This window comes from Rhopilema esculentum, chromosome 17, assembly GCF_057945365.1.
Source record: "Rhopilema esculentum isolate cy_ngs chromosome 17, ASM5794536v1, whole genome shotgun sequence".
NCBI lineage: Eukaryota > Metazoa > Cnidaria > Scyphozoa > Rhizostomeae > Rhizostomatidae > Rhopilema > Rhopilema esculentum.
In genome coordinates, this window is record NC_142831.1 from 2,636,786 (window position 1) to 2,659,312 (window position 22,527).

General features: G+C 35.5%; 1 protein-coding gene across 1 annotated transcript; it reads left to right on the forward strand.

The window, feature by feature from the left end:
- The first annotated feature begins 338 nt into the window (after positions 1-338).
- LOC148958144 (uncharacterized) lies at positions 339-21,638 on the forward strand. Its single transcript, XM_089113480.1, has 12 exons — positions 339-561; positions 1,473-1,605; positions 1,870-1,983; positions 2,682-2,795; positions 3,756-3,881; positions 4,879-5,001; positions 6,103-6,225; positions 7,475-7,558; positions 11,144-11,566; positions 15,523-15,945; positions 18,729-18,963; positions 21,011-21,638. Exons 8-12 carry the CDS (start codon positions 7,543-7,545, stop codon positions 21,420-21,422), a joined length of 1,509 nt encoding a protein of 502 aa, XP_088969606.1. The 5' UTR covers positions 339-561; positions 1,473-1,605; positions 1,870-1,983; positions 2,682-2,795; positions 3,756-3,881; positions 4,879-5,001; positions 6,103-6,225; positions 7,475-7,542; the 3' UTR covers positions 21,423-21,638.
- Positions 21,639-22,527: the final 889 nt, after the last annotated feature.

Consider the following 22,527-nt stretch of genomic DNA (forward strand, 5'->3'; position numbering starts at 1 on the left):
AGTCAAACAAAAAGGTTTTTGGCGATTTGATAATCAGAACTGCTTTGACAAAATTGATTGAACATTTAAATTGGATCTAAAAAATCTGCGTCTAGTTTTTGCTTTGTAAGAAAAACAATCCAGTACATAACAAAACTAGTGAAATTAGAGAATGCGGCAGCATCGATAGGTATAATTCGCAAATTCTCTCGAAATAATTTCATCAACAAACTTAGAGAATTGAATCGTTTATTCTTCTTTTTACAGGATATTTTTGGTGCTCAATTCCTTGCTTTCAGTGAATGGAAGAATTCTACGTATCCCGTGCATGATTGATGCTGTATTTGATGTTGTTTTTTTGACAAACGCTTACAAGGAAACAGTCTGGCTGTTTTCAACAGTATTGATGACCAAGGTTGCACATTGAAATGCGCAGAAAACCATAAATGTACATCATACAATTATCAATGGATAGACAAAACATGCGAAATTCATCAAAAGCATGTGCAACAGGATAATAGCACCGATTTACTGGATGCCAATGGTTGGATTTTCAAAACAACCAACTACAGTAATAAACTTGTAAGTGTTGTTCAATTATCCATGACATAACATAGCATAGCATAGCATAGCATAGCATAGCATAGCATAGCATAGCATAGCATAGCATAGCATAGCATAGCATAGCATAGCATAGCATAGCATAGCATAGCATAGCATAGCATAGCATAGCATAGCATAGCATAGCATAGCATAGCATAGCATAGCATAGCATAGCATAGCATAGCATAGCATAGCATAGCATAGCATAGCATAGCATAGCATAGCATAGCATAGCATAGCATAGCATAGCATAGCATAGCATAGCATAGCATAGCATAGCATAGCATAGCATAGCATAGCATAGCATAGCATAGCATAGCATAGCATAGCATAGCATAGCATAGCATAGCATAGCATAGCATAGCATAGCATAGCATAGCATAGCATAGCATAGCATAGCATAGCATAGCATAGCATAGCATAGCATAGCATAGCATAGCATAGCATAGCATAGCATAGCATAGCATAGCATAGCATAGCATAGCATAGCATAGCTAGCATAGCATAGCATAGCATAGCATAGCATAGCATAGCATAGCATAGCATAGCATAGCATAGCATAGCATAGCATAGCATAGCATAGCATAGCATAGCATAGCATAGCATAGCATAGCATAGCATAGCATAGCATAGCATAGCATAGCATAGCATAGCATAGCATAGCATAGCATAGCATAGCATAGCATAGCATAGCATAGCATAGCATAGCATAGCATAGCATAGCATAGCATAGCATAGCATAGCATAGCATAGCATAGCATAGCATAGCATAGCATAGCATAGCATAGCATAGCATAGCATAGCATAGCATAGCATAGCATAGCATAGCATAGAATAGCAATGCCAATTTTTGGGATATTTTGCTAATAACAATTTTTTAACTTTCTAAGTTTGGGCCAACGTGCAACAGCCTGAAGCCTTGCGATCCGGAAGATTTATGTCTGGATACATGCAGCCCGCCTTTCTATGAGTGCATTCATTGTCAGTCTCATTATCCTGAGCTCAAGTGTATAAAGCAGGCAGGTAGGTTATTGAAATAAAGCTGTTGTTTCTACCTATGCGTTGAATGCAAGAAGAAAATTATAAAGTCGAAAATTTGAAAACATTAGCCCGTCCGATTTTTCTACCAAAGAACTACGGACTTTTTAGGTAATATTTAATTATCTGTTTCGTTTTGATTTTGAAAATTTTGGTAAAGAATTTTACAAAGCATTCGATTTTTGACTAAATTTTATCAAGCTAATTATAGAGAAATTCCTGAAGAGAATAATCTTTTAATTTTCCTAGACGTGGATGCCTGTGCTAGCAACCCTTGTAAACATGCTTCACAATGCTTGAACAAAAGTTCGGATTATGAATGCACGTGTCTTGAGGGATATACAGGGAAAGTTTGTGATATCGGTATGAGTCTTGTTTTTTTACTCAATAATTTGTTTGATCAAAATTCTTGTCAGGCTATAAACTGTTGTGTGATAATAAATACTACTGAAGGGTTGTTTTTATATCGTTTTTATGATAAATCGCAATACTTTATTTGATATGACTGCTAACGGATACGTTTTTGTTTTCCAAGTTGCCGTAGACACATTAACATGGGACTTGGTAAAGCCCTTGGCACATTTTGACTAGTCCCTTATCAACATAAATGAGCTACATTTATGTTATTTGCTAACCATACATCACCATAAAGCGGTATGAAATATTGTCTTGCTCATACGTTAGTCTTGGGTGATTCACTCGTTAACCCAGACTCTGGATATGATCTGTAATAAGATATAGCATCAAACTAAACAAGGGCCTTTTGCTGAAAAGACAAGTATCTATTTTTATAACAGTTCAACCTCAATGAGGTCATTTTAAATCGGTGTACCTTGGCCTACGGGCTAGAGCTTTTCATAATTGCATGGTTTTTCACTTTGCAAAGTGTTTGATTATAAAGCTTTTCATAACCTAAAACAATTTAGGAAGATAGTCAAATATATTGTAACAGGTTTTTCTCTACTTTTTAAAATTTCAAGTTAAGTTAAATTAGGTATTCTTTCATTCAGTCAAGATTGGTTTTAAAGGCGTCCTGGATTTAAAAAAAGTTATTTCCACAGATATTGATGAATGTGCAAGTCTTCCATGTTTTAATGGTGGTACATGCTCGAACCAGATTGGGAATTTCGTCTGCCAATGTTTTCAAGGTTACACAGGGATCCATTGTGAACAAGGTAATGGCAGGATGGAAACCAAAATATTTCACTTCTTATCAACGAGTTCTAAATCATTAATATATATTCACATCAACATTTGAATGTTACAAAGTGTAGAAAACAAGATGGTATAAGTACTTTAATGTAGAAGTCTTCCTTAAGAAAATGAAAGCAAAACATTTTCATTGAATAAAAGCTGTCTCACAATGAGATAACTAGTTCTAACTGCTACTACTAATAAACAGAAAGTTTAAGAAGCAGTAACTTCACTTCTTGCAAAGATTGCAACTACCCTTTTAATTTGGCCTGAAATTTTAGAGTTTTTAAAATTTTGTACGTTTCAATTATTTGTTGCCACTACAACGTTTGCACAGAAAGGAACCAGCCTTTTTTATTGATCTGGAATTTTAGAGTTTTTTTGCTGTAAACTTTGTATGAATTATATGTTGCCATAACTTTCTGTTTCTAAATATCAAAGCACTTGATTCTCTTTCTCAAAGCAAAAAATACCTTTGCAAAAAACAATATATATCTATGTTCAGTGGCGGCGCCAAGGGGTGGTAGGATGGGTAATTACACTTCACTGTTCTGAAAACATGGTCTACCTATTTCTTCTAAAAACGGATCAAAAAGCGCTGGGTAGGGGTAGATGAAATTTTTTTAAGAAAGTTAACCTGGTACAAAGCAATCAAACGAGGCAAAAGGGGCGTGATTTTGCTGACCACGCCCATAAACCACCCACTCTGTAGTAGCTGGTGCCGCCACTGTCTATGTTTATTTTTTTGCATTATCAAACGTTTGAAACACTAAAGATGTTGGTAGAAAAGCATACTCATGTAAAAGAGTCCTGTTTTCCACCTTTTATGTGCCATTAAAACTGCTGATATTGAGTAAAGCTACATTATTAAGAACTCAAGCCTCTAGCTCTGTTCAATGCTTGGTAGATAGCAAATATTTTTTTGCTGCAAATACTTCCAGATATCGACGAATGCCTTGATGGAGCACACCAATGCCATACAAAAGCATATTGCAAAAATACCTTTGGCTCTTTCAATTGCGAGTGCTGGGCAGGCTACAGTGGAGATGGCATCAAGTCGTGTATTGGTAAATCTACCTCAATACTTAAGTTCCCATGCTATGCGCAGAATATATATCAAACGTGATTATTAAGCAAAAATATACTGTGTTAAAGTTTTTTACAATCCTAGACAAAAGTGCCACAAAACACAATATACAATCCCTTCAAATGTTACTTGGAACACAGAGCAACTGGTGTTGCATTTTTTATTTTTTCTTAAATTCTTTTATAAAATATCATCAGCTTCCAAGAAACCAATGTTGACCAAACTTATTTTCAATTCCATTACCTTATTTCATAAAAAAAGCTGACATAGTTTGCATAGTTTGTAAAAGAAGAGGGGATTGCCAGACTTTCTCTTGAAGATTAGTGTCAACGCTCTTAATATTAATTTATAGCTCCCAGCGAATGAAGAAAAACAGGACCATCTTTGTATTCCCAAGCAACGTTTTTTGTTTTGGCTTGGTATAATAACATTGAATCGAAACCAGTCGAAAAGTATTGAATATTGGCCTATAAACGTCATATAAAACAATGTTATTATTTGAAAGAAAACTGAGCTGGCGTTTTAATTTGTCAAAATTTAGTAGCTGTAGAAATTCTAACCAGGTGTATTGTAGATACTTTGATGTTATAAGAAATGCGAGTTTTCTATAAAATATTGTTGATCAAATTCAGTTATTAGTTCATTTTTAAAAGTAGCATCAACTTTATGTAAATTTATGTCTAAAGTTATTCCAGTTAATTTAAGTATAATTGCAATATATGATTTGCAGTAATGGTATTTGAAGAGTGTTATTTTAGAAGATAATGATAAAGATATTAAAAGAACATCATTTTGTATGACAATCAAATGGGCAACAGATCACATTATGTTAAGAATTGTCTCTACAGTATTTGATTATCCCTAGCTTAAATAAATTGCATCTTATTTTTATCAACATTTGCCTTTGTTCTAGAAGATACATTATTTCATATTTGCATGCAAAGTTACATCAGTTCAAAATTTTTTTTTCCCTATAGATGTGAATGAATGCCTAGTTTCCACACACAATTGTCATACCAATGCAGATTGTACAAACGCTGTTGGCTCGTTCACCTGCAACTGTCAGAGAGGCTACAGTGGAAATGGTGTCACGTGTGCAGGTATTTTTAAAATGCTTAAAAAACCTAGATAAAACCAAATGCTTAAATGTCATAAATTTGCTGTCGAAGTTTACTGCAAAAAATCCTAATTGTGTATCGTGTTACCTAGAATTGGGTTTGGCACGTATTAACCCCTTCCCGCTCGTGATTTTTCCCTTACCCAACTTGCCAGTTTTTGCCTTTCATTACAGCAGAAATGCAATAACATTGAAGCCTTACTGAAATATAACAGGAATATGCACAACTTTTGAAAATCTAATTAATCAGGCAATTGTGCAATTCGGCTATAGCTTTTGTTTTGCAGAGAATTACTACATTTAGAACCTCTTATATTAGAATATTTACAGCAAATATTAAAACTTCACTAAACAAGGGGTTAGTTAGTAAATAGCAGAATCATACAGCTAACTTGATAGATTAGCCTTGATACCTCGATCCTTGTGGGAAATCAACAAAGACTCAATGAATAAAATTTGTTCACATTTCCGCTAAAAATCATCAACTATACTCAAACAAACTGGATATACAAGCAACATTTAATGCTGCGCTGTCATTTGTTCTTTATTCCCGGACGATGATAACATTGCCATATGTTCAATTGGACTCAAGAACCTTACTCATTATTCGACGCTTATACTCTGAGGAGTCCTTGACCAAAAAAACTTCAGATAACTATGCTTCTTCATTTCTTTGCCAAATTTATGTTTTCAGTTCTAAAGGCTAATTTGGATAATTTTTTTTTTAAAACTGAGTGGTCGAAACATAAACATAAATTTAGATATTTTTTTAGAATAGCAAATTAAGGTAAGGATAAAACGAATTATCCAGCTAAAGAATCAAGTCAACTAATCTTACATCACAGTTTGGTCGTTTGCAAACTTATCACATTTATCGTATTTTACTTAAATGGCTTCGTTTTAACGAACCGACTGTATTGATTGATGTCATATAGAGTTTAGCATGTCCTGTTCTAAGCATGAAAGTAAATGTTTAAGAAATTGCATAAATTGTTGAATTTGTTATTGCTGAAGCGACGCTTCGACGCGAAGCGCAAACACAGTTGGAGTGAGATGTATTTATGATGATTTTTGTATTTTTTAGATATAAATGAATGTACAGATGGAACACACAATTGCCACGCAGATGCACTGTGCACAAACACTGTGGGTTCCTTTTACTGCACTTGCAACGACGGATATGCTGGAAGTGGAATCGCCTGCAGTGGTATGTGCTTTGGTATAACCTTATCTTTTCTAAACATGAAAATCGATTCTTGTGGGAGTAATTTATAACAAATTGCTTTAGATGGAAAGGACAAACCAACCAATCAATAATGAAATATGTAATAGCTACTTTTGATCAATTAGATTAAGGACCATAGTCTGGGTAGCAGTTCATTTTTTCATTGTAGAATGTTTTGTACAATGAAACATGTTGTTCCTTCCAAAAGTTGTTTTGTAACAAATATAGGTTGTGCGATTGGGGTACAATAATTATGATTATGGCCAAATTACGCTCAGACCTCTAGTTCTACGTATCAGATTCTGTCAGCAAAGAGGAATCTTGACCTCGATAGGTTTAAAAATACACCTTTCTTCAGTTATTTTTTTCAATTTCAAAATGTACCACTTTTTTAAAGCTTCACTGTCCTAGGATTAAAGAAAACCACCCCATTTTCAAGGGTTTACCGGATGTGCTTTGGTACACTTCTGAATGAAAGTGGAAACGCCGGGTGCTCTCTACCGGGATAAAAAAGCTTATTCTTTGTTCATTTGTTTCATTCCTCTGTTGAAACCATTTATAGTCTTGCCATGAGTTACTTCCTTTCTCTAGTAAATCTGCACTTCTTTCTCCTCTAGTGAATCTGCCCTGTTTGTAAACTGGATAAAATATTTCAATTCTGCTACCTGCTTATCGTTTTTCATCAATCAGAACGTGTATATTTTTATCGTTCCTTCATTCCTTTCTCAAATCCTTTGGCATCGATGCCGTTTAATAGCCTCTTGAGGTAATTCTCTATAGCACGTAATATTTTGCCTATAAAAATGAGTGCCATGATAGCACAGACAATTGCCGTTATAATGCTCGATGCAAAGATACCATTTCATCTTTTTTAATCTTGTTCGAGCAGTATTATTCCCTAATAAATATTTGCTATATCTATCTTATGCTTCCACTACAAATAACAGTTGCAAAAGGAATGTGGGATTTTCTAAGGGACTAATTTAAAGCGTTTTCTATATGTTATTAAAAACATTCTTTCTTTAAAAACTTTTAGCAGTCAAAGTTGGTCTGTTTCTTTCTTTTGCTAAGAATAATGCTTTCAAGGTCAACATTAATCTTGATATTCAGAATTCAAGTGATAAAGGCTCGACAAAATATTGATAGGTTCTTTGCTATATATATTCATTTGAATACACACACTGTGAGTTTTGATAAGAAACACGCTGAATGTAGGGTGATTTTTTTCAAGATATAGACGAATGTACCACAGGAGTGCATGGATGTCCATTAGGAACTCAATGCATAAACAAAGCTGGAATGTTCATTTGCACTGGTAGGTAGCATTATGCTTTTATCATAATTTCCCGTTTAAAAGTTATTTCAACTTCAAAGTTTAAATTGAGATCTAGGTACAGAAATCCACTACAGATGCATTGACTTTTCAATATCTCTAATAAATAATCTCTTTCTTATTGAAGCGTGAAGTCGCTTATCCTTACTTCTGTTACTTATCGGAATTTTTGGTTTAATAATTAAATAGACTGTAACTATATGGTTAATTGAGAACTATTAATAAATAAATGAATGATCTTGTTTAGAGAGGCACATAGAGAAAGAAATTTCCTCTCTGCTTCGATTAAATCAGACTTTACAATATAATTTTTTTTTATTTTTTCTTTTTTTTTGTTCTTTACAACTACTTTGAAGGATATGTTGACAGTGGTGGTGCAAGAACTTTTCCGGTGGAGGGGTTTGATCTTCTGACGGAGGGGGGGGGGGGTTGTAGGTTGGCAGCAAGATCCTGAGAATTCAGAATTAACTGATTCACAGGACAACATGATAATAGATAGCTTATTTATTATCCTGGCTCCTTCCAAAAAATTTCTCTATATTCTAGCGTTTCTATATGTTTAGGAGTTCCTTATTTTACTAGTTGGTAAGGTCCTGGAAGCATTGTATTGTATAGTACTGCAAATAAACTGTTAACATGGGCCTTATAGCTGAGATACTAGTGGTGGTGCAAAGGTTACATTAATCATTACAAGTAGCCCACAACCTTTTTTTAAAATACTGCCAAGAGTAAGCCAATTGGCATTGTTTGTTTGTGAATTATATAAGATTGTGCAAACTTGGTTCTTCTCAATTACAAAAATGCAATTATAAGTTTGTCAGTCATGGTGGACATTGGAAATTGTGCCACATGCAATTGTACGGGGAAAAGGACACTTTTTTAATAATATTAGAAAATGTTAAAGTACAAAGTCCAACACTCAACGCTCTGATTTGCACCCAATCAGTAGTGACATATCTGGTAAGACATAGGAGAAGACGTTAGAAAATTGCAAGGATGATAAAAAGGTGTTTTTGATACATTCACAGCATCTTCGATTCAAGAACTAGGATGGCCTGGAATCTGGAATCCTATTCACCAGCAAAAACCTATAAATGTCTGAACAATAAAACCCCTGAATACATATGTGTTTGTTTTTCCATATTGTCAGATTTCCATACTCGCGCTCTACACAACAATGGTGCTGATCTGTTGATACTCCGACTGAGAACATCAACGGAACAAAAATCTATCTCTTCTTGTGCAATCAAAGTTTGGAATGATCTAGACTCAAAAACAAAGTTGGAACCCTCTTTCCACTGTCTTAAACTCAGATTGCCAAATTACGAGGGACTCTAACATAAGCTATATCTATTCTTATGACTTTGGATTGAAATTTTCATAATTAGTTTAGATATATCCATATTGCAAATAGGTTTCTTTTAATAGGGCCCATAGCAAAGCAGAAAATATTTTCTGAACTGTCATCATGAATGAATATGTTTAACGTGAAAAAACACTTCAAAACGAAATGCTTCAAATGTGATACTTAGGATGTCAATCTGCCAATACCCAAATGGATTACCTTCTTTGCCTACATGATAGAAGCATAAACACTTAGTTATGAAAATTACTGTTTACCGGTTCGTCATAAGGTGCTCGATGTCGTAAATGCAGAGTTTTGCACGCTCGCGGCCGTATAAGCCCTTAGCTATATGTTCAATTTATGCAAATTTGACTGCCCTACGAATTCCAGCAAATGCTTTTGGGGAAGCAGAAATGATAGGAAAGGCAGAAGACACTAAAAGGTATATCGAGATATTGCAAAAAGTGGATGGGACATGTTGTCTATTCGTTTCATATTTACACCATCGAACGAGCTACAATAAATTTTCTAAAAAAGTCCTTTTCAAGCCGTCAATTTTCAAGAGGCATGGCCCTCCCACTTTTCTGCAGAGCTAAAGAAAAATTTTAGGCAAAAGTGAAAATAAATGTGGTATATGATTCTGTAAGTAACTTTGCCAAGTATTCTCTTTAATGTGTCCTTAGCTTTACCTTGGTTGCTATTTCTTTACCATAGAAGACATACATCAAACTGAATATGGGAATTAGATCGAAGAAATCGGTCATTGTCTAAGTTTTACAACGAGTGACAGCTTGGCTTGTCAAATAGATCAAGAAATCTAGTACAAATTAACATGGTACCTGCACAAATTAATGGAATTTCGTTTCTTCCATTGCCTGAACTTGGCAAACAGGGTCTATTTGTTAACGGAAACTTTCTCAGAAACATTACAAAAAGAGAGAAATCAGCTATTAAAGGAAAATAAATGGCTGGAAAGAACTTTTTGAGGATATGAGAAATAAAGTATGGGCAGATTTGTTGTTAAAAAGTATTTTCAAGGAAACTTCAGAGTTTGATCGTTTGGATAATCCATTCCTACTAAGAAAGAGAAAATATCGACGCAATTATAAATTCTATTCAAACTCATTTTGACAAGCCCAGTTTGAAGGTTTTTCAAATTTTTGTTAAAGCACTTAATTTCCGAAAACGTTAAGATCAGATGTTACAAAGTTATATCTTAACTGTGCAGAATTGCTTAACTTTTTTAGTTGATAGTTCTTCTGTTCATATTTCAAAGTTTTTATTAATCCTTGTTTCATTATTTTTCTCCCCCCATCTTATTTCGGGTAGTTATAAAATCTAAAAAAAGGTTTCATCACGAGCTATATGATAGAGGTTATTCTAAAAGTTTGCAAAGCTTTTCTGTTTCAAGTCAACATCACAATAGACGCGACTTTGCGACACCTTCAGTCAAAATTCATTTCAGATATAGTTTCTGGCGATCCCTAAGACACCAGAATTCTAAAAATTTTCTTGCCGCCAACCATGACCTTTCCTAAGCCCTTTCAAGACTTTGATATTTTGGCCCTTCCACTTTCAAATACGTTTCGCCGGCCCTGTTGGGATAAGCTGCAAGAAATGAAACGATTTTCTAATTTCTTAGAGCAAAATTTTGCTCCAACAAAGGTAAAGGTTTCCTAGATTACCTGCCAACGAGGGGGGCTAAAAACCTCCGACGGACTCTGTGGTCCATTTTGCCCACCCCTCTAGCTCAACCACTGTCTACTTGGCTGATATAATGATGATACAACTTGATGTAATGGAGGAACAAAGATCTAGAAAAAGAAGACAAAGAGAACTAGATTTAAAAACTGAGACAAAGAATGCAAGGCTGAACGAATTGTAGAATATTTTATTGATGCAACTAGAAAATATATATATAGAATTATTAAATGATTTCTGATAAACGGTTTTGCATTAATTTGATACGATAGAGGTCTTTCAGGAGAGCTAAAAGTGGATTTTTTCAATATCTGATTAGTTAGTCGAATTCGTTATCACTTCAAATAGGAATTATATTATAAATTTAAATTATATACTTTTTGCGAAGGCATCGAAAATTCAGTTTTTGCTTTTAAATTGCTTGAAAAATATGAAGCTTGTACTTTCTCACTGCATACGACTGAAACTTCTCTACTGTATACTTAATTTGCTTGGTTATTAACACTTCATCTTCTTAACAGTTAACATGGCATACAAAAAACCATCGCAACAGTCTTCGCTACATATCTTCGGCGGTATAAATCTCGTATCAGAGTTTGGAAACGATGGAAACAGAAACGGAGAATGGCAAGTATGTGCAATTACAACAACATCTCCTCACCCTTGGTGGCAAGTTGATCTTGTTAATCGTGTGCATGTAGGGATGGTTATCATTAGAAGTGGAACAACTTTTGGACAATTAAAGATCAATCCATTCAGCATAAGTGTTGGTGATGACAAAACGAATGGGGGACGATCAAATCCATTGTGCGTATCAAATCAGAACGTAGTAAGTGGGGAAATGAAAGAAATTCATTGTGGGCAACCCCTTTTAGGGAGATACGTCAGTGTATTTATCGACAGAGGAGAGAATCTTCAAGTCTGTGAACTAGAAGTTTATGAAGGTTTGTTTTCGTTCTTTATAATTTTTCATCCGCTGCATTTTTCGAATTAGCATTCTATTATCATATGCATTAATATTTACTGTGGTTTACATGTAAATCAAATTTGGATTTTTATCCATATTTTGTTCAAGAAAACTTTCAATTTGCAAATTGTTATATCTTAACAACCTTTACCCATATAAACTTACAGCTAGCTACCATCAGATTGAAAATTCAGACGAAATGATGATAGTTATGCTTGTTTTGTGATAATAGCATGAAAATTCGAAAACAGAGGCAATTGTACGCATTTAAAGTTATGAAATATATAGCCTTTTAGGAAAATACCCATCAAAGCTATCTTAGGCAACAGTACTATGGCCAAGTATTCAAAATTGAAAGATTGCTTTAAGTCCAGAGACGAGCTGAACATAGGTAGAAAATTTTGAGTAGAAAAAAACAAGTTGAGCCCACAAAAATTTGAAAATGAAATTTTTTTCAAAAACTGCCCAAAAAGCATTTTTACCCCAAGCAACTAAGCAGAGTTTATTTGCATTAAATTTTTTTGAGCAAATCATATTCTGTTGTTACTGACAGTATCTTAAACTAAAGAATTAAAAATATCTTAAACGTTTTCATTGCCTTCTAACAGTATTAAACGGTTTTTTAGAAGCCTAGCTCAAAGCCTAGTTCTGAAGTTCCTTATTTTTGAACCTCTTTTGATCGAGTTGCAGGATCTAAAGTTCCTAAATAATACCTTAATTCAACTGCACATTTGGTGAAATGATAATTGCACATAATAAATCGAAATTCTTTATTAGTGTCGCTAGATTTTTATATGTTGCTAAAAAGACAAGGTGAACACAGAAAGAGTAATAGAAAGACGTTTGATATATAAAAAATTGGAAATTCAATCAAGAAGAAAAATGAAACGCTGGAAATTACCCAATGCAGCATTCGATCTTCGTAACACATAGTTTATGTGATTTTCAACTCCAAATGAGTGGAACCGGCTTCCAAATTGTTGATTCTTTGCCATGATAAAAACAGCATGTCAAATTGGGACAGAATGAAATCGCTCACGGAAAGTTTGCTTGCTGCTGCTTGAAAGGGCTTTTCCTATTCCGAAATACTACAATATTCTTCAATAAATGTGATGCCTGTTCTTACTTTGGTGACACATTCAGAATACCTTGAGCCAAATGATGGAGGTCGTCGTTATAGGTGGCCCGAGGGATGTGACATCCTCCCCAGAAAAAAATTCATTGTAAAAACGAGTAGTTTTCTGCCATCTAGGGGTGCTTCGTTAGCAAATTTTCGAACTTGTCGGCAAGTGATGTCTGGCACATCAACATTTTGTCGGACCTGGAAACCCCAATATGCACTATGGCTTGAGACGGGCCAAAGCATGACTTCCCCAAGGCTGAGTAAATTGTAAATAATTGCATTATGCGAAAAGCTTGAATGTCCAATGAAATCCGAAGAATATACAGACAAAACTTTTTGACAATATATTCAGGTTTGAATAAATAACAAAAAACATCAGATTTAGAATGATAGAACAAATATTTGCGATTTAATAAACTCCCTATTTAAAAATCATAGCATGATGGTAAGTTTGACGTACTCAGCTTTTTGGATACGAAACAAATTGGAATATTATTGTTCTGTCTCTATCCACATTTGAAGAGGAGAATCGAGAACTTCATCGTACCCTCGGTACGATAGAGTTGGAAGATGCATTTTAACTAATGCAATTAGTCCTATAAAGCTTGGGTGATTATGGAACAGAAAAACAGTTTTCTTACATCCCTCAACAGGTTAAATTTTATTATCAGTTCGACGTGAAGTCTAACTTGATACAGTAGTATTCTCGTTGGAATTATAAAAATCATATAGAATATCTAGAAGTGTTTATACCTGGCGCTCACGGATCGAAAATGCAATGAAAGAAAGAACAATAACGTTCTTTCTGAATAAATTACACTGAGTGCTAAAGCCACGCAAATTTAAGTGCGGGATTTAAAGACTAGAGGAGAGAGTTTGGAGAGAGTTTGGAGAGAGTTTGGAGAGAGTTTGGAGAGAGTTTGGAGAGAGTTTGGAGAGAGTTTGGAGAGAGTTTGGAGAGAGTTTGGAGAGAGTTTGGAGAGAGTTTGGAGAGAGTTTGGAGAGAGTTTGGAGAGAGTTTGGAGAGAGTTTGGAGAGAGTTTGGAGAGAGTTTGGAGAGAGTTTGGAGAGAGTTTGGAGAGAGTTTGGAGAGAGTTGGGAAAGAGGCGTTTAGAGGGAAGAAAAAAGTGATTCAACTATTAGATGTTTCTTCGCTCTCTTTGCTCCGGTCCTCCATATTGGAACTTGAAATTTAAGCTGATCCGGTACCTGGGGCAGTGTAGGGCTAATTGTCGGCTACATGCAGCTAGAAAAAAGTTTTACTGGATCTTGGAAACGTATCAAGATTAGGCGTGCTTGTAGAGCTATTTGCAAAGACAATGCAAACTATCTGGGTGTTTCCAAATCTTTTTTGCCATGAGTCAATTAATGTTTATTAATAACAGATACAAATGTCATTTAATCAATTTGTTACAATCTTTCAACCATATGTCATCTCAATGTCTGTTACCTATAAGTTCTACGGCACAATTCGTTTTTTGCATTCAACTACAATCTAGACATACTGTGTAATTAAAAATTAGAAAATAAACTCTTTTACTGTCCTTGAGGGATGAGTGACTATAAATACGCTATTGGTAAATGGAACGTGACGATTCTAACTAACTGATCATGAAAAAAGTTGCCTGATGACTGCATTTAGCGTGAAAATCGGAGTAGCAAGTTGGGGAAGAACGTAAAATTTTCAACTTACGCCGTAAGACTTGAAAATCACCTCACATTGCTCCGTATTCGTTTTTATCCGTTTTCATATTGATCCATTTCACCTGTTCACACTGCGCTGGATACATTTGATAACGGTGTGAAAACGATGAAGCGTTTACATTGCTCCGCTCTGGATAAAAAGGAAAATGCCACGAACTTGTTTACAGACCTTGCGACTGCTAATAAGCTTTTCAAACAACCCACTGCCACTAATATTCCTCCAAATAGTGTACTAACTTCGAGTGAATCAGCCATGTTAAGAAAGGCTGTTCAAATTGTCGCGGTCCAAGCATCTTGCTGTGTTGTTGTTGTTGCTATCGTTTTCAAAAGTATCCGTTTTCGGTGTTCACACTGCGTTTTGCGTTTTCAAAAGTCTCCGTTTTCGCAGCGGAGCAGTGTGAACGCAAGGTGAAAACGGATACTTTTTTATCCGTTTTCATTGGAATCCGGAGCCATGTGAACGGGGCCTAAAGCAAAATACAGAAGACTTGACGCTCTGAGATGTATGTCATCAAGCTTGAAACTCGGATCAAAAGCGTGTACATCTCTGGTTATACGGCATTGAGTACTATATTTTTATCTATAAACATATACTTTTAAACCATGATATACTCTATAACGTGAATATATCAGGGTGTGCTTTTGCACAATATTCGTTTCCTTGGCAGAATATTTATCATGGAGAATTTTATGTTAAAAATTTTGAGCCTTTATCCATTTCCGTTGCTTGAAGAATGAATGTCGCTGTTATTCCTATTCCATCAAGATACTTATTTAGGCCTGGTTTGCATCTGAAAAAGCCTAGTCCAGAAATAGCTCTTCTTTCCACTTGCATTGCACCATGAATTTCCTCGCAAACATAATTTAAGACCAGTTGTAATTTGAGTGTGTCTCGTAAGCGTTTCAATATTTTTACTAGGATTCTCCACGGCGGCCGATCTGTCTGACCACCATGTTTTTGTCTGGGGATTCCATTAAAACTCATTCACTGATCTCTCAAATTCCAAGTGTCTATGATTCTTTCAGTTTCCCTTTTATGATATGAATGTAAATTCTAGACAGATTATTTAATTTGCTTGGTTATTAACACTTCATCTTTTTAACAGCTAACATGGCATACAAAAAACCATCGAAAAAGTCTTCGCAACTTAACCACAACGGTATAGATCTCGTATCAGAGTTTGGAAACGATGGAAACAGAAACGGAGCATGGCACGTATGCGCATTTACAGAAACATCTCCTCCCCCTTGGTGGCAAGTTGATCTTATTAATCGTGTGCATGTAGGAACGGTTATCATTAGAAGTGGAACAACTTGGGGACAATTAAGGATCAATCCATTCAACATAAGTGTTGGTGATGATGAAACGAATGGTGGACGATCAAATCCATTGTGCGTATCAAATCAGAACGTAGTAAGTGGGGAAGTGAAAGAAATGCATTGTGAGCAACCCCTTTTAGGGAGATACGTCAGTGTATTTATCGACAGAGCAGAGTATCTTCAAGTCTGTGAACTGGAAGTTTATCAAGGTTTGTTTCGACTTCTATCAAAGTCTTACCACTTTATGCCTTCACCCTGATATAAGCTTTTTTGCAATCGCAGAGCAGCACCCCTCATACCACGCGTCGAATTTGTAAGTTGCGAAAGAAATACATCTATATTAGGCTACCCCTTTCTCTTGTTGTGCAGCATTTCGATAGTCCAGAAAAAATCCATTGTGCAGCGGTAGCAATACTATTTTTTTGAAACCGAAAACTATTTTTCGAGTCTTCGAATGCGAACCATTGCAAAAAAGTAACATCAAAAGAAAGTGGTAGATTGAATCTAATTTTTAGAGGGGGGGGGGGGGCTGCATGATAAAATTTGCATGGCCTGGTTTAAGAGGATTCTGCTGGACATCTCTTCCCCTCAGATAATTTCATCAAACCCTTGTTTATTTATGCAATTTTACAAGGCTCACTCAGACACGGCAATTTGCTTATGCTTGCAAGGCATATGCCTTCTTTATTTCTATGTTGACTCATTTTAAGCGAAATTTTTGAGTTGACAGATTTGGGTACCTCTTTAGTTCCAGCTTCCAAACGATATTGGAAATTTAAAAAGTCGTTGTTGTTTTCCAACAGTAACTTTTTTGCAGGCACCCCGCAGCCGGGTTGCTGTGGGCCGTAGCCCCCCATTTTTCGCTAAAGTATGATATAAAAGTTGTGGAATCAAAGATAATGGTGGCAAACTACGTAAGATGTCCCCCCACTTTTCTAGAGCCCCTCCCACTCTAAAATGCATTTCGCAGCTTTAAACGATGAAACTTGTTAATGTTTCTATTGTTTTCTATTTATCATGATTTTTCTGTCACGAGATTCGCTTCCGTCCTAATGTTTTACTTAGAAGGGGGAGGGAAAAAAATGTTTCTGTGTCTTATGCTTTACGCTAACCAGAGCAAGTCACGTTCACGGAATTTCACGAAATTTCGGTATTATGCTATCTTTCAAAATTCAAGTATTTCTATATTTTTGACTTCGGGTACTGAAATTTCTAGATTTTTTTCCGATTGTCCAGTTCTCGTTTTATAACAACCGATGTTTTTTAGTTAAAAAAATGAGTAAGGTGCATATTAGCTCTACAGTATGTTTTAGTAAGCAATACCGCAACAATCAACAATGCTGGAAGATCTGTGTGCAGGAGGGGTGACAAAGCACCACCGAAAAGGGCAAAACGATAGAAAAATGAAAATTGTAAAATTTCACGAGGGCAACCACTTCCGTGCTCCGGCGTCATTGGTAACAGTATTTCATTGTCATAAATTTTCCAGAGAAACGAGGGATGCAACAAGGGGTGATTGTTTTAAAAACACATTTTCAATTGCACGAAATGGAAAAGGTTAAATTTATCAGTGTAATAATTTACTCGAAGTGGGCGTTTTTGTGAAGAACTATAGGGCACGGCAAAATTATTCAGAGACTCCGCCCCCCCTGGCCCCCTGTTAGAGAACATGAAGACTCTGCGGAGGACACGTTGTAAATAATGAGTATTGTTTAGTTTATTTCCGTGAGGTATATAAAGGGATTGATTCGGGGTTGGGGTACTTTCATTGATAGGACTTTGATTGTTGGATTGCTTGAATGCAGATGGTTTTCTTTATCGATTGGAACACGAGCGCGTGTATGGAATAAAAATTGAATATGTTTCGAGAATATATGGATATCGTTTAGTAATCGTTTATATTGGAATCTAGATTGTAGATTCACTGTTTACAAATATGACTGGTTGAGAGAACCTTGGGATCAAATTCTTAATTTGTCTAGTATTTTGTGCTGTCTTTATTGATTCCAGGAGTGACTTCCAGATTTTAGGCCCTTGAAAACTTATTGATCTGATACCATTATTGGTAGTTCTGGCAACAGTACTTTGGCCAAGTGGTTTTTGGAATGTCAAGGATGTCAAGGGTGTTTTTGAGTCGAAGGTTATGACCTGTTGTTTTGGGTACAAAATAGTCTTTCATGAAAACAGGATTAAGGTTGTTAAGTGTTTTATAAACTTTGAGCGCTAAAATTCTAGCTAATTGGACATGTATGGTAGTTTCTTTTGAGTGAGCAAGTAAATCTTTGTACGAATCTTTGAAATATACTCATTTTTTATAAGAAACTGGCTATAAAAAATGAGTACTGGACAGTCAGAAAAAATTAAGAATCTTCAGTACTCGAAGCAAAAGAATAAAGAAACCATGATAAAACGTGATAAAACTGAGAACAACGAAATTTTGTAAAATCCAAGAACAAAATTGCCCTGTTGGCCTAGAACTCAAGACACGAGGGATAAAATATACTTCCCAGATCTAAATACAGCATCGGAACGGAAGCGAATCTCTTGACGTGATAAAAAAGGTCACAAACATTTCATAACATCATTCATGACATCATAATTAAGAAAAATATTGAGAAACAATGAGTATTGAAATTTGCAGAACATTAAGAAACTGGAGTACTCAACATCGATCTTTGTTTCTTATTAAAAAATTTGTGTAGTCCGAATAGGCTAGTCTTAAAGCCCTCTCGTTAATTCTCTCTAGCTTATCCTGACTTCCTTTACCAAATAGCATCCATATCAATGGACAATAATTGAACGGGAACATTGCTTGGTTTAGTAATACCGACAGAAATTGTTTATTTGGCAATGTTACCCCTCACCCCCTTTATTTAAGAAGAGTCATTCAAGACTTGTTCTGGATCCGCTTTGATATATCTTAAAAATATATTTAATGTCACATTTACTAATTATTTCTTGATTCAAATTTAATTTAAAGCTGTTTATTTAGCAAACAAAACATCATGTGTGGATTGGTACCGCATTGGTGCAAGGAATAACGGTATTTATGCTATTAATGGAACTGGCCTCATACACCACGTCTACTGCGATTTCAGTTCGGAACCTAATTTCGTATGGACTCTTGTCACTTCCTTCTCCTTGGCAAACAATTACCTTTTCAAAAATAAACCACTCTACGACAACGATCCAATTTCCGAGTATGAGCCTAACTGGAATAGTTACAGGTGAATATATAATTTTATCAATTCTTTTTCTTTTTTTTTAGGATTTTTTATATTTCCACATTGATTGTCACTATTTTTCAGTTTTAGAAATAAAGCCAGGGATTTTTGCCTTTTTGTGATGTTTTTTGACAATCAAAATCGGCAACTCGTTCATTAAATATAAACAGCAAAATATTTTGCAAGAAAATCTGCGCAGAAAAATCTGTTTTGCAGAAAATCTGCGCAGCAAAATTCAGGGCTTGGCTCCGAGCCTTTTTTTAAGTGCCAGATTTTACCCAGTGATCAAACGTTTTGAGGGTTGGGGGGCTGTAACCCTTTCACCTTTTGCTGAAGTATGATATTAAGGCTGTGACATCCTTACTAATGGTTAACACATTATCATAAATGTTTTCCATTTTGTCTAGATCCGTCTATATTCTACGTTAAGTACAAAACCTTTCATCGGATAATATAACGGACAATGAACTTTGGCAAAAACATTTGCGGAAACATTTTTGGCCTTTCAGACAAATAAACTTTTGGCCAATATTGACCAGTCATTTGGATTTCTAAGATAAAACTATTTCAGGTTTTGCAAATAAACAAATAACTGTGACAGGTTAAGAATGCTATTGAACTTTTTGGAAACTTGTAAGAGATTCTCTGTACTGAAAATTTGATAATTGTCAAGAAACTTCCAGTAACAAACTGTCAGTGACAGCGTTTTTTGAAAGCCAGCGAGAACGATGTAATTTTTTGTTTAGACTGATATTTCTATTAGCATTTCTTTTAGATTGGATAACCAATTGTTTTCAAAATTTTCTAACAATACAGATACAGATATCATTTGATATTCGTTACTTCAATCAGTAAATATTATGCATGCTCAGTTTGATCAAAAATATTTCCTGTGACAAAAATTATCAGACAAATTTTTTGCACTTAATGTATACATAAAACAATGTGTTCTACAACAGCCAAGGTTTTGAAAATGGATTTGGTAATGAAATATTAGCAATTGCCAAAAAAATAACGTGACAGTCGTTTAAATGAATTTGTAGTGTTCAAGAATTTTTCAAGGTTTGTCCAAGACCTATATTCAAAGATATATTGACAGATGATATAATTTACAGTTGAATGAGAATAGATTGATTGAATTACAGTAAACGAAATTTATTTAAATTTCACCATAACCTAAAAGAACACTAGAAGAGACTAACTATGCTAACACATTCAAAAATTTCGGAATAAAACAACCATGCATTAAGTGATAACTAATTATATTTCAATTTGCCAGTTTAAAGAATTAGTCAATTTTCATAGGATTTATTGGGTGTACAGCAACATTTAGCATATGAAATTACATACATATTCACAGGACACGCATATAAAATCAAACTTCCACAATGCCACTCCCACACTTATCTGATTTCAAAGTTTGATTAGCTTAGTAAAGGGTATCATTATGTGATGAAATCTATTTAGCTTAAATTTACATCTGGTTAGAAACCCCCCTTTGTGAAACTTATTTGGGAGCTAAGTTCTAATTGAAGAATCAGTAAGAAACGAAATAGCTACGAGTAGGAAAGAGATGAGGGGAAGGAAGGAACTAGATCATTCTGTTTAGGCCGCAAAACTCACTAGGTCGTTCTGTTAGGTCGCTGAACTCACTAGCTCGTTCTATAACTGCATAAATTAGAAATTGCATAAGTGAATATACAAATATTGTTGAAAAACACAAAATCTTACCCAAATACAAAAAACGCTTGCTCTGGTCGGAATGTCGGAGTGAAAAGAAAGACAAATCATCAATTGCGACCTACCACGTGCCCACTAGTAACCTCGTACCGGATCTACACTAGGGCAATAGCAAGAATGTACTAAGGTACCTTTTTTATTCAGGGTACAGTATAATTCATGACAACGGTAACAAGGCTAAGAAAAACTGATGGAGACGAGGCTGAGTATAGATTGATGGAAAAAGAGAGACTGTAGTATGTATTCTTTTAGAATTTCTTGTTTGTAACACTATGCAAAAATCTGATGAAATGTCTAACCTGTTTTTCAGACTTGGGTTCTCCGTTATGGATTATGTATCATCAGTCTCGACGCATTGGAGGGCTACATGCAGTTACCCTGGATATGGTGTCGATTATCGAGATTACGTGAGGGCAAAGCTAAGTGAAATAAACCCCCTTACTTTTAACAACAATGGTGAGTGCAGGACTGTTGAATTAATCAATATTCGAGGATACAGTGCAACTGGCCAGCTCGTTAAGTTTTGGCATAGGTGGGACCTATTTTTCTGCACTGATTCTAGCTATGATTCTTGTTTCGTTCTTGCCAGGCCGGGGTCCATCCCCAGTGAAGATAACTTTGGACATTATGGAACCGTAAATAAAAACTTTCGATGCACAGAAAATTCTGCTAGCACGACACAGTATTGGATTGGTGCCTCTACCCAGTCTTTAGGTCCCTGAAAGAGCCTGGATAGAGACATGCAAACAACTCCTGAACCACGACATAAAACTGACTTGGCTACCAAGGCTCTACTTGAATGCATCGATTGTCGATTCCTTTTTTTGAAATATGCTATGCTATGCTATGCTATGCTATGCTATGCTATGCTATGCTATGCTATGCTATGCTATGCTATGCTATGCTATGCTATGCTATGCTATGCTATGCTATGCTATGCTATGCTATGCTATGCTATGCTATGCTATGCTATGCTATGCTATGCTATGCTATGCTATGCTATGCTATGCTATGCTATGCTATGCTATGCTATGCTATGCTATGCTATGCTATGCTATGCTATGCTATGCTATGCTATGCTATGCTATGCTATGCTATGCTATGCTATGCTATGCTATGCTATGCTATGCTATGCTATGCTATGCTATGCTATGCTATGCTATGCTATGCTATGCTATGCTATGCTATGCTATGCTATGCTATGCTATGCTATGCTATGCTATGCTATGCTATGCTATGCTATGCTATGCTATGCTATGCTATGCTATGCTATGCTATGCTATGCTATGCTATGCTATGCTATGCTATGCTATGCTATGCTATGCTATGCTATGCTATGCTATGCTATGCTATGCTATGCTATGCTATGCTATGCTATGCTATGCTATGCTATGCTATGCTATGCTATGCTATGCTATGCTATGCTATGATATGCTATGCTATGCTATGCTATGCTATGCTATGCTATGCTATGCTATGCTATGCTATGCTATGCTATGCTATGCTATGCTATGCTATGCTATGCTATGCTATGCTATGCTATGCTATGCTATGCTATGCTATGCTATGCTATGCTATGCAATGCTATGCTATGCTATGCTATGCTATGCTATGCTATGCTTTCAAACATTTAAATCATTCACAAAATAGTTTTTGTGCCTTTCTTTAGTCCAAATATATAAATTTGTATACGTCATAAATGGGGAGTTGCAGCTTAGGCAGCCTTTTCACTAGCCTGGGTTAAAACATAACCGGGTTAAAAGTTATCCGCTTTCAAAGTGAATCAATGAAACGGCATTTTTCTTCGACCTGTTTTTAATCCGTTTT